At 46.4% G+C, this 12,528-nt stretch overlaps 1 protein-coding gene across 2 annotated transcripts in view; it reads left to right on the top strand.

The window, feature by feature from the left end:
* The window catches only part of EPHB1 (EPH receptor B1), a 432,420-nt gene that overhangs the window by 347,985 nt on the left and 71,907 nt on the right, over window positions 1–12,528 (top strand). For both annotated transcript variants that reach the window (XM_045503564.1, XM_045503565.1), the window contains exon 10: window positions 11,820–11,942. In XM_045503564.1, the coding sequence (XP_045359520.1) occupies window positions 11,820–11,942 (123 nt within the window). The remainder of the gene's footprint in view (window positions 1–11,819; window positions 11,943–12,528) is intronic.

The following is a 12,528-nucleotide window of genomic DNA, read 5'->3' as shown; positions in this document are numbered from 1 at the left end:
AGAGGCCAGAGTGTTGGGATATCTCCCAAGTGTTTTCCTTTAAGCAGTGCCTTTAAAAGTTTTTCTCACTCATTATCCTACCCATCTCTTTTTTAAAAACCTATATGTATTTTTATAACTAAAATTTCTCCTTACCAATGTACAGTGTAAAGTCCTACGTCAAAACTATTCTTTTATCTGTGTAATTACAACATTGCAGGATCTGAAAAAAAGGTCACTTAGGCCACCTCCCTACTTCCAGAAAGCTTAGATCCTTGGGACATGTTGTCTTTCTAAATAACTCCTTTTGAATTCCACAGTTACCCTCAGAAATCTGTCCCAGCACTTTGCACTGTGCTCTGTCTCAGGCTTCTTCTGTAAATCTCAACTCACCTAAATCCCCCTGTGCAATGTCAGCCCTTTTCTTCCTGTTCACTCAGCAGCAAGCATAGAAAATAGATCTTGTACACACACACACACACACACACACACACACACACACACACACACACTCAGCGTGCCTTCAATGGGCAGTCCTGAGAGCGAAAATGGGCTCAAAGGCAAAATTTCTCATGGACCAAACTCCTCCCTTCTCTAAAATCGAGTCAGGAAAGTGAGGCCAGGACCTTCACCCAGCAGCTCCACCTCAGAGGAGTTTGTGTTCTAGCATGGCCAGTGCTGGCTGGCACTGTACAAAGGCCACTCTGTAGATATGGCTTTGTTCTCTGGGGACTTTCAACCCAAGACCAAGAAACTGCCAAGAGTTTGTAGAGGACCAGACTCCTGGAGGCCGGCTGCTATTCCCAGGCAGTCATTGCTGGGAGCGAGGAGAGGGCTCAGAGTGAGCTCAGAGACACTGAGACTAGACCACAGTGGTCCCGGGCAGCCTCCAATCAGCAGCATAAATGAGGGTGGGGGACTGGAGAGTGGCCTTTTCTAAGGCTACAGGCAAAGTTTCTGCAACACTCAGAATCCCATACACTCCCCTTCTTTTCCCTGTCCAGGCCACTGTGGGCCTCCATTTTAACCAGTTGTAACTGGTTTCAGAGAGGAAACCTTACTGTGTTCTCTTTTTTTCCCAGTGTCCTGACTCTGTGCCTCACTGCAAAATCTACAGATGTGTTTACCCATTTTAACCTGTGCATTTGCCCTTCCGGGCAGGGCCTTTGCTTCCCCAGCTGAAAAACAAAGACTTTGATTTATCTCTGATTCTCAAGTGAAGGTGCCCCCTCCACAGTGCATCAGAATTACCAGAAAGGCTTTCTCTATCCCCCTGCTTCCCTGCCCTGCCTCAGGATTCTGACATTGCCCCCACCAGGCCCCTGCTCTGGACTAACTCCCTGCCATATTAAAAGCCACTGTGGAGGTACCTAGGTGGCTCATTCAGTTAAGTGTCCGACTTCAGCTCAGGTCATGATCTTGCAGTTCACAAGTTCAAGCCCTATGTCGGGCTTTGTGTTGACAGCTCAGAACCTGGAGCCTGCTTCAGATTCTGTGTCTCCTTCTCTCTCTGCCCCTCTCCCACTCATTCCCTCCCTCCCTCCCTCTCTCTCTCTCTCCTCAAAAATAAATAAAACATTTTTAAAATGTTTTTAAAAAGGGCCACTGTGAAGCCCATTTCAGACTTAGCATCCTATAACCTCTTTTGAGGAAACTTTTGGAGATGGCCATATCAGCCTGAATGCAGAGGGTGCAAAACTGGGTTCAAAAGGAGGAATGCCATTTTGGAGACTAGAGATGCCCTAGGGTGAGAATGGGGTGCCCTAAGACAGACATCTCCTCTTTAAAGCCAGGCAAGCTAAGCCTCGTCACTCTTCAGTCAGGGTACAGAGGGTCCCCAAGCATCGAGTGCAGGTGCAGCTTGGGGCCCTCCGGGCCACTTCCACTTGAGTTCTGGCCATCCTGCTCTGGAGGGGTGGGCTCTGCCAGCCACAGCATGCAAGTACACTTCCACGATACTCAGATACTTCTGGGGAACTCTTCACCTCTAAGGCCAACAGAAGGAGGCTTCCCTAGTTCCCAGCTCCACAGAGAAACCACTATGCAGTCTGCAGTAATAGTGGCCCTGCTGCAGCCAGCGGGGACAGCTAAGCACACGGTGCTAACAAGCAGCACAGTTGCTGTCCCTGGGACGCAGGGTAGACCAGAGTTCACTCCCTTGGCTGCTTTAGAAGTCTGTCTTCTTTTTAATTCAGCTCACCTTTTATAAGTCCTTTTCCCTATTCGTACCATTCTTTTTATCTAGTCCCTGAAACCTGGCTCTTCTTTGCAGCCTGGTTCCCTAAACCCATAGTCTCATGCATTGAACTGCATTAGTGCTTTTCCTTCCCTGCACATCCATCACTCTGACCTAAGCTACTACTGTTGGAGAATCACAGCTGAAGGACTGTAGAGCTAGGGGAAGGCTCAGCACTCTTAGAACAGAAGAGAACACTCCAGCTCTGATGGAGGCTGTGCCTGGCTCTAGACAGGGAAGGGGGAGGAGTATTTAGTTATGGAAAGCCTACTCTGTACCATGAATTGGGAACTTCATTCTGGTAGCTCATTTCAACTCATCTAACCTTGACAATCGCTTAGGAAGCAGGCATTAATCTAGGAAGATTAAGCGACTTCCTCAGGTCACACGGCTCCTACGTGGCAGTAAGTCTGGCTACAGAGCCCATGCTCTTACCATATTGCAGAGGCTCAGGGTACCTGGTGGTCAGGAGCAGGGGGGAATGGGGTGAGAACTAATCCCAGGTGTCCTGGTTGGTGGACCCCCTTCTGGGTCCCACTGCAGGAGACAGAAAGATCAGTTATGTCTGAGCAGAATGTATGCACATAACTATACCTGAACCATCCACATGCATGCACGGTACTGTGGGATATGGCCAGCAACTGCAGCTCTGAGGACTTCTGCCCAAGAAGTGACAGAAAACCCGCAGCAGCTCCCCAGCTGTATTCATCAGAGCCCCACCTCTCTTCCCCATGGGCAGGGAATAGGGTGCCATAGAGAGGCCGGTGGTCTGTGCCCTCCCAGACCCTCCTTTCAAGCTGATGAAAGGCTGAAGGAGGAATAACCAAAATCTTCACAGATGGATACCCTCTCTAGCTCATCTAGACGTGACAGAGCTGTTCAATTTGAGAATACAGTCTAGGACACTGTCTAGGACACTGGTTTATGCCCTCCTCTGAGCTTGGAGCACAGCAAATAAGCATGTAAAGGGGAGGTTGGATTTGGGAAAGTCAAGTTGGGAAGAGAATCTGCTGGATGTGGTGCTGGATGCTTGGATAAAGAGCCTGGAAGGTTCATGTTCAAGGATGGGTGGGTGGGACTGTGGGTTTCCCGTGTCCAAGAAGAGGCAGACAGATGGTGTGTTCTCATGATTACTGTGAGCCAGATCTCAGAAGGTGCTTGCTGGCTGACTAAAAATTGCCTGGACAGGATGATCCAGGTAGGCCAGGGTAGGCTTGGGAATTAGAAAAGTTCTAGTCAATTCTATATTTGGGAAGTGCTACTGGGTATTGATGAGGCTTATGTAACCACATGCCTGATAGTGGCTGATGCCTCACAGATTTCTGAGTTGGGTGAGGTGTGTAGGGGTGGGGAGAGAGGAAGAAAAGAGCTCGGTAAGGGGGCAAGGGCTTTCAGAAAGCAACCCTAACACAACCACCTCCGTTGTACAGGTAACTGTGGATATAATCACAGATCTATTCTTAAGCCTTGAGAAAAGTGAAAACAAATAGGTTACGTGCCCAAAGACTGGCAGAAGCTCAAATTTCCACCTAGGGCAAGAGGACAGAGCACTGAGATTACAGAACAGGAGTGTGAGCTTGATCCCTGCCAAATGCTTGTAGAGACCAAAGCAAATGGGTTCTGGGCATTTACAACTGAATTCAGTGATCACTAGGAACCACAGAGGATGATTAAGAAAGAAGCATGAGGACCTCATATCATTTCCTAGGCTTATACATTTAGTAATTTCAACAGGAATTGCAGATGTAGTGAGTTTTTATTCTGGCACAAATATTTGATGCTTTCCTAGAGGAAAGCATTGTAAAGTGAGTACAGACTTTGTCTTCGTACCCAAAGAACATGGGTTAGTAACTCCTGTCAGCCAGGAAGGAAGGCACCAGCTTTATTCTAGCCCTTGTCCAATTCAATCTCTTGTTCGTTTTGTTGTTTTTTTTTTAAATTCATGAGTCAGGTGCAAGCCTAGGGATGCTTATCAAGTTTGTAGGTAACAGTTGGAGAGCATAACTAACACCATATAAAACAATCAAAATTCAGAACTATCCAACAGCTTTGAATGCTAATTTGAAATCTGCAAGATGAAATGTTAGAGGGATAAATCTAGAATCTATTGTTTGGGTTTAAACAAAAATAAGGCAACACAAAATGGTGGAGACCTGACTTGCTATTTGTTTGTGTGAAAAATGTCTAGGTGTTTAGTTTACCACATACTTAATATGAGTGATATATAGTGGAGTAAAAAGCCAAGCACTGTTATGGATGCAAAACAATAGTAAAATACAATGTCCAGCCTGAGTGCTTACTGTGTTACAAGACACTTTACCTGTACTAACTCATTTAATCCTCATAACTGTCCCATGAGGTCGATTTTACATGTGAATAAATAGCCTCAGAGAGGACAGGTAACCTGTCCAGAATTCTGGAATTAGTGATTTGCAAAACAAGCCTTTAAACTCAGGTCTGTCTGACTCTCTGATCCCTGGATCAGAAGAGGTGACACACAGACATGCGGTCCTCTGTGCTGGGAAGAACACATCTACAGTGATGTTCTTGGTTCTGAGGACCCCATTTCAAGAAGAACATTGTTGGCAAAGCGGCCTGCCTGTTTAAAGTGCCAAGTCCTGATCTCTTACCTCAGGGACTTGGAAATACCCATTCAGTGCTGGAGAAACATGGGCAGGGATCAAGCATGATGCCTTTATGGCAAAGGAAAGGAGATGGTGTTGTTGTGCTTCATGAGGTTAAATGGAACCATCGAGTGAAAGATCAAAGTAGGCAGATGTGGATTCCGTGTAGAACACCCTCGCCCAGACCGGAGCTGTCCAACACAGAGCCAGGCTGCTTTGTGGGGAGGTTAGCTCTCTGTTCTTGGAAGCATTCAAGCACAGGCTAGGTAGCTATCAGTAAAAGATGTTGTAGAGCAGACTGCTGCTCTAGGTGGGAGCCTGGACTAGATTAGACCAGAAACATACCTTGCTCCAAGATTCCACACCCGACTTTCCTGACTCTGGGTAATAGAGGTGTTTCTGAACTATAGAGAACCAGTATCCAACCCGCTGGAAATCACTTTGGATACCAGGGTGAAGGTCAAGTGGACCCGCTGGAGGAGGAGACAGGCTGGGTACTTCGGCTGCCTCTTCTGGAGGTAACAGGAACACTAGCATCTGGTCATGAGTAAATGAGGGCCTATGAAGAGAGGAGGAAAAGCCCCCCAGGGCAAAGGTGGCTGAGTTGTCAATGGGTGCTTATTAAATGTCAATTAAATCTAACAAGCACCTCTGAGGCTGTCGACTTTGGGTTTCCAGCACGACTTCAATGGCCCAGAACCAGTGGGCCTTGCCTGAAAAGACCTGCCTATGCTGGTCATTGATGTCAAGAAGCAGGGAGGTGTGAAACTCTTTTTCCTAAAGTACCTTCCTCAAGGGCAAGTCACCTGTGGTCTACTTTTCTTCTCCTAGAGATATATTAGGCAATTACTGTGGTTTTAAGAACAAACCTTAAAATGTGGTGAAACTTCCAAATAGAAGACAGGAGGAAGATTCTCTTCAGATCCACTGCTTTTCCGCTGAGGCTCATTTCCTCCCTAAGGGCTCTCCTCTTGGATTCTTCCTCAAACCCTGGCTGGGCACCCAGGACCTCTGCTCCTTCCTGGAAAAAAACAACTATCTATTGCCCTGGTCTTGGCCCTCAGAAGCAGGTGGAGCAGACTGTTTCTACTTTCCGTCAAGCTTTCCTGGTAGGTTTACTCCAAGAAACTGCCCATCACTCAATAGCTTCAACCACCACCCATGTGTCTCCTATATCCACAACTCCAGATTTAGACTTCCAGCTCTGTTTCCATTCTGAGTTATGACTTCTAGGCACTTGCATATTTCATCTGTGCATTCAGAGTGTAAAAGCACATGCTCGAACTTCCCTGACACTGGGGTTTCTTTCCCAAAGTCCATTACCTGGTTTGTAGCACCACTTTATGCCAGAAGTCTTGGCATTGACTTGGATTCTTCTTGTACCTCTTTAATTCTCCATCTTTAATTGCTCACTGAGTGCTATCAATCCTTCCTTTGAGATTCCTCTTGCCTCTTCTGTTGTTCTCATTGCAGCACTCTGGTTGAAAACTCTGTATCTTGGCACCATAACTATTGCAATGACCTTAGAGCTATTTCTCAGCCTCCGGCCCCTTCCCCATGACGTACATGTGAACGCTGCAGCCTACCAGCCAAAGGAATTTCTTGGTGCTTTGCTCTCAGTGCATCCCTTCGTAGCTGACGGAACAGTTGTCAGCTCTGTGTGTCTGATGGCATCAATCTTAATGCCTTTGTTTGGAAGTCAAGGCCCTCCCATGCTAGTACATCAGTGTTCTCCCACCTTAGTCCACCCTTCCCACCACACGTAAGCTGGTCACACTCTCCTCACTTCTCTCTGAGCTTTGCCTTAGATACTCCAGGCTTCTCCTTCTCCAGCGCATGAGCATGTGACCTGTTCTTCTAGGATTCTGACCTTGAACACTGATGTCCATAGCCCTCTGCCTTCTCTGGTTTCTGCAACATTTATAGCTCATTTCCAGGTGTGGTCTCCTGATTTTAGACTCTCCAGCACTGTTTTCCCAGTTATTTCATGTCTGCATCATCTGAAGAACCTCATGAGCTTTGCTTTTTCTATAGCTCCCATAGTCGCTAGAATGGTGCTGTCTGGGTGTCCTGTTAAGGTTGAGAAAAATGAGGGGTGATCAGTGTACTGAGGGAGAGGATTGGATGAAGTCCCTTCCGGGGACTGTATTTTATGTGCAGATCCCTAAACTGCTTCCCTCTTGTGCTTAGGTATCTGGACCAAATTTAGGTGAGTCACCAAGATGAGAAAGTCTGCCTTGGATCCAGAACGGGGAACAAGGAAGCACACTTCCCTCCTTCCCATGGCTCCGTCAAACCTGCTGGGACACAGGATATCAGTGACTGAGAACAACCTAACTCACTACCTCTCCAGAGCCATACTGTGGGATTCTAGGAATCCTCAGCCAGCTGGAGGGTATTGGGCCCTTCCTAGAACCCCTGAAGCCTCCCGGGCTGTCTTGCTCTCCCACCCCCCAGATGTTCACGGCACTGATTTTGTACTTTCTGGATCCATGAGAGGGCTGAAGAGGAGCTCTCAGTCTTCTTCAGCTGTTAATCCTCAAATGTCACACACTATTTAGAACTAGCCCTTTCCCAGCCTGTTTCTGCTCGACCCTGAGACCTTGGCACTTGCAAGTAGATCTAACTCTTTAGATACACCCCATACATCTGCCAGCATCCCCAGACTTTGTCCCAGCCTGATCTACTGATGTAGGGTATCTAATAATCGCCAAGAGTTTTCTTCTGCTTCAAGGACCGCTCTGTACCATGTAAGAAGGCTCTGCATAGTGGCTAAGTCATTTCTTCTCAGACTTAAGTGCCTAAAGCATTGGTTTGTGGGTAAGATTTGGCTAATCTTCTGGGACTATGGTCTTTTAAAGCTTGAGGCAGTCCAGGCTGCAACCCACACTTACAGCATAAATGGGCTTTGAGGTCCAAGAACAAACATATCTGCAAATTAGTTCTTTAATAGAAACTAGTGAATTAGAAGAACATAAAATTGAAGATTTTTTTTTTCTTTCTCAAGACACTAGGAATCAGAAGTTTAGGTCTGTACATACTACTTTTGTGTCAAAGGTATGTAACCTATGTTAAAAATGAGAAAATAATTGGTAACTATAAAATATTATAATTATATAATATTTGTAATAATCATGTGAAACACTGTACAGGGCATTATAAAATACCTTACATTATGAGCTATATTGCATCTGATATTATTATTACTACCACTGATAATATTTCCCCAACACTCATAATCTGAGAACAATTTCTGAGCCCCGTCTCCAAATGTTTGGCTGTGCCTGACTCTGCAGCTGACTTGAATTCCTTGTTCACTGTCTGGTGATTCATTGCACTAAATACCATTTTCCTGATAATTAAAAACTGCTCACTGGCAAGTGGGAGCAGGAACAGGCTGATGCAGGATTTATGCAGAAACACAAAATGAGCCACAAGACAAATGACCTGTTCTGCCTAGCTAAAGGCATTTTTTTTTTTCTCATCATCTTCGGGGACTTGAGAAAGCCTAGCGGTAATGCCAGAGAGAGGTCTGCAGAGATGTGTTATTCCAGGATGAGGCACGGAAGCCATTATGCGCACGTGCTCAGTAGAATCACTTTCCTGGTTTCCTACACTGGATCCCTACCCCTGCCAGAGGAGTTAGGCCAGGACCCTCTGCTAGGTCAGCCCTCTCAGACCCTCATCAGAGGAGAAGCACCCAAGTCTAAGCCATTTGATGATAGGCTTTTGTTTTCAGTTTCCCTTCCTCAATGTAACAATGGTATCTTCAGGTTCAGGGAAAACAAGTACTAATTCCTATATGCAGAACTTCACCGTGACGTCGCATCACCCCTCCTGGGCCTCTCCGTGCAGCCTCCTCAGCTTTCTGTCAGGAGCTTCAGTGACTGTCAGAACCTCTGGCCCCACAATAGCTGTGACCTCACGAGCACATGTCCTCTGACCCGCACGTACACGTTTCTTAATTCTACAAGGTAGCAACCTCTCCTTGTGAGTAAATTGCACCAATCACTGAAGTATGAACTTTCTCCCACCTTGGTGCACCTAAGTTGCCTATTCCTGGCCTGAAAGAATGCTGGCACCATCAGGACGTGAACCGTTCCCTTCTGGGAGTAGGCCCTTCCCAGAACTGATTGGGGCTAATATCTGCAAAGCTCATTAACTCCGGATCCTTTCTCATTCATCCTTATAGATGTCTGTACTTGCAAACTGTTCATTACTGCACATTCTAGATTGTTTAATTAGTCTTTGTGGAAGAGTTCCTGTAGGAAAGCTTAGCATACATCGTTTAAAAGCCCTTGATCTAAAATAACAAGGTAGTTATTCTTAAAGTAACTAATACAACTCTAAGTGCCTTACATCCTCCACTGCCCACCCCCCCTTCCTCTTCCTACCTCCCCAAACACTTCCTAGAACCATTTATTGATAATAATCCTGAGTAAGTCAGTCTGAGCCCTTCCCGTAAACATCAGGCACTGTGCTAAGGTATTTCATTTGCAGTGTGTTCTTTAATATCACAGTCACCATGGGAGGGATGTGCTATTTCTTCCACTTGCAAAGGAGAACATTATTCTAAGAGGGGTATGTGGATTTGCTGCTTTATGCCAGACTAGTAAGAGGTTTTAGGATTCTGTCCTCACCTATAGGCCCCAGCATCTGGGCTCCTGACCTCCTCTCCTCTCAGCATAGCACAGGATTTGGGGAAAGTTGCAGGTTGTTGACACTGACCTGCTGTCTGCTTTGCATTCTGAGTGGGTCTGTTGTTGTCTCACCTCCTGCCCTCACCCCTTCAGTTCACACTGGCCAACTTCCACGGGCAGCATCTGTGTGTCTTCGCCTAAAAGCTCTCTGGCCATGGAGCCTCCCTGCCCACCTGCGCAGCAGGCCAATCAGCTCCCACTGAAGGCTGATGGGAAATGTGTGGTAATACCATGGCTCCTTCCATCCAGGTGGCCCAACTCTGAAGCATGTGATCACCCACACCAACTCCTAGAGCTTTCCAGGGGGCTTAAGTCTGCTTCAGTTACCCACGGTGGGAAGTGGCTTGAGAAGACACTTTTTATAAGCTGCCTTCCTTGCCCGCTCTTGCCCCATTCATCTACAAGTGCTGCTTGGGATCATCTTTCAGATAAGCCACACGGCTTTCAGAGCCTTTTCTCAAGGGTTGCTTCTGGAGGAACCCAAAGTGCGACTACCTGGAGATGCTGATCTGGCTTTGTTAGACCCTTTCAGTCAGGTTTCAGTCATTCTTGGTCCTCACCTGTTCATCAGAGCAAATGAGAGATGAGCCCCCACTCTATTTTCCTTTAACTCCACTGTTAGCAAAATAGAACACCAGCCTCGCTCTCACTTGCTCTCCCCGCCCCCCAAACACACACATTCCCTAGGGATTATAACATTCCATATAAAGGTGAGGATCTCTGTTTGCTTTGTCCAAATTTCAGTGGGTAGATTCCAAAGTCCATGTTGTCATGTTTCCAAGGAACATTCTAGGATGGCATTGACCATCCTAAAGCAAGCCATCTAGCATGCTAGGAGTGATTTTATTTAATGACGCCTATAACCCATTTTTCCAAAAGAGCAGTTCTTCTGGGCATGGAACCTGGTTGTCTCTGACTTAAAAAACAAATCTCCCTTCACTTCTCCGCTGCATCTTCCTTCTCCCTCTGGACTGTACTCTAGCACTTCGAGTCCTTGCCTGAATTGTGACCAAAGCAGCATGAACTTGGGGGAGCTGTAGACTCATCAGAAAGATGAGTGAAAGATGTCAAAACTAGCCTCTTCGTTTAGGGCTGAGAGTCAGCAGAGATGAGCCGCAGTGAGGCTTGCGGTGCTCACGGTATCTGGGGAACTGCCTCAGCCTTGGGTCCCAGCCGCAGGAGCTTGGCATTTCTGCTTTTTGAGGCCTGCCTGCCCTGCTGACTTGACCCTTCCACCGGCAACGTTGGCCGGCAGGGAGAGCACCCACTCTTCACAAGGATGCCATGCCAAACCATGTTGTTTAGCTTTCAAAGCCCTCTCCTGCCCAGCACACTAACACCAAGAAAGCAGTTTCTATACTTGGCCTCATGACACATCAGGCATACTGAAAATTACGTTGTACGTGAATCCATTTGTTTCTTGAGTTCTGTTGCCTTTTTTGTCCCCTTTCCTCCACTTTTTGAATGTATTTTTTCTGTAGTGACAGTTCTCTGTTTCGTCCCCATGCACGCCTATTTGTCTTGCCAGTGTAAACATCAGTGACAAAGTCTATATTCCTTTTTGTATTTCTCATTCTCCATTTTACTCGTTTTTCGTACTCCAGTGTGTCTGAGGCATGGGCGTTCATGACCATTTTTCTTTCATTCCACCTCACTTTTTTCTATGTAGACTTTGCTCTTTTCTCTATCAGTATTTTCTGAGCTTTTCTTTTCACATTTTCTCTTCTGGTATTCTGTCTGGACACTTCTGTCTTGAAGTGTTTCTAATAGCAATTTCTCCTTTTTCTTCTTCTTCTTCTTTTTTTAATCCATCCTCATCCCTCTTCCAGCCGTGGCCACAGCCGTCAGTTATAACCTTAACGGTGGCCTCCACTCAGAAGAGTTGTCAAGTTGATAAATATTGATATCTACCCTACCATTTTACCACCACTCTTCTGCTAATGCATTTGGTTGGCATCAATCAGTTTCTTTGCCTTCTGTGAGCGCTCAGTGTGGGAGCTGGTCCCGATCTGTCACTTATAAGTAATCTGCTCCACATTTCATCAAGAGCTCAAAAAGAGAAGAAAATATGGAGGAGAAGTAGAGGACGGAGAACCAAGCTAGTGTGGCCCAGAGGGAAGGGAGATGGGAAGGCCCAGAAAGGCAAAGAGAGGCAGTCTGGTATGTAGGGGGGACGCCCCCCCACCCCAGCCGTACTCTTACTGCTGGGGATAGCAGCCAGGACTTACTGACCACCATGTCCTCTTTGGGATGTTAACCCTGCTTATCTCCTCTAATAAGGCTCCCCAGGGATGAAGATCTACATTGACCCCTTCACTTACGAGGACCCCAATGAAGCTGTCCGGGAGTTTGCCAAGGAGATTGATGTATCTTTTGTGAAAATCGAAGAGGTCATCGGAGCAGGTATGGCTCTCCCCTCCCCTCTTTTCTGTTCTCTTGGTGTCCAAACATCTGCTTCCCACCTTTCTAGGTGTTCTCTTTCAGCATAAAAAAATCATCCCATTGGGAGAAGAGTTTCTAACATCTCTCTCCCCAGAAGATGAGTCTGAAACCATCTACATTGTGTGTCTAGGGATCTTTGGGGAACCTTGAAGATGGTGGCCCAGCTTGGTTGGTGTTGCAGAGAATTCAGCTATAGTTTTGAAAGATTCAGACAGACATAGCTCCAGGAATGGACCACCAAATACACCAAAAGAGAGAGAGCTAGGGTACACAGTTGAGAAGACTTTGAAAGAAACAAAATGTGTTTAGAAGCTGGACAGAGTGCCTCACTGACGATATCTCCATGGCTCTGGATCAAGATTTCCCCCCAAACTTTCAGTTCTCCTTTTCCTGCATACATGCATTTTGGAAGCAGACCATGATGAATTGAAGAGGGCCCACTATTTCCAGAAGAAAACCCACCCATAACTATTTCCTACAAAAGGTATATAATATGAATAGTAACCCAAGACAAGTTCTACTTCGAAGAAACATGCGTGCTCTCATC

This window comes from Leopardus geoffroyi, chromosome C2 (genome assembly GCF_018350155.1).
Source record: "Leopardus geoffroyi isolate Oge1 chromosome C2, O.geoffroyi_Oge1_pat1.0, whole genome shotgun sequence".
In the NCBI taxonomy this organism is placed as follows: domain Eukaryota; kingdom Metazoa; phylum Chordata; class Mammalia; order Carnivora; family Felidae; genus Leopardus; species Leopardus geoffroyi.
The sequence above is the reverse complement of the archived record's forward strand: the minus strand, read 5'-3'. Positions and strand labels throughout refer to the sequence as shown.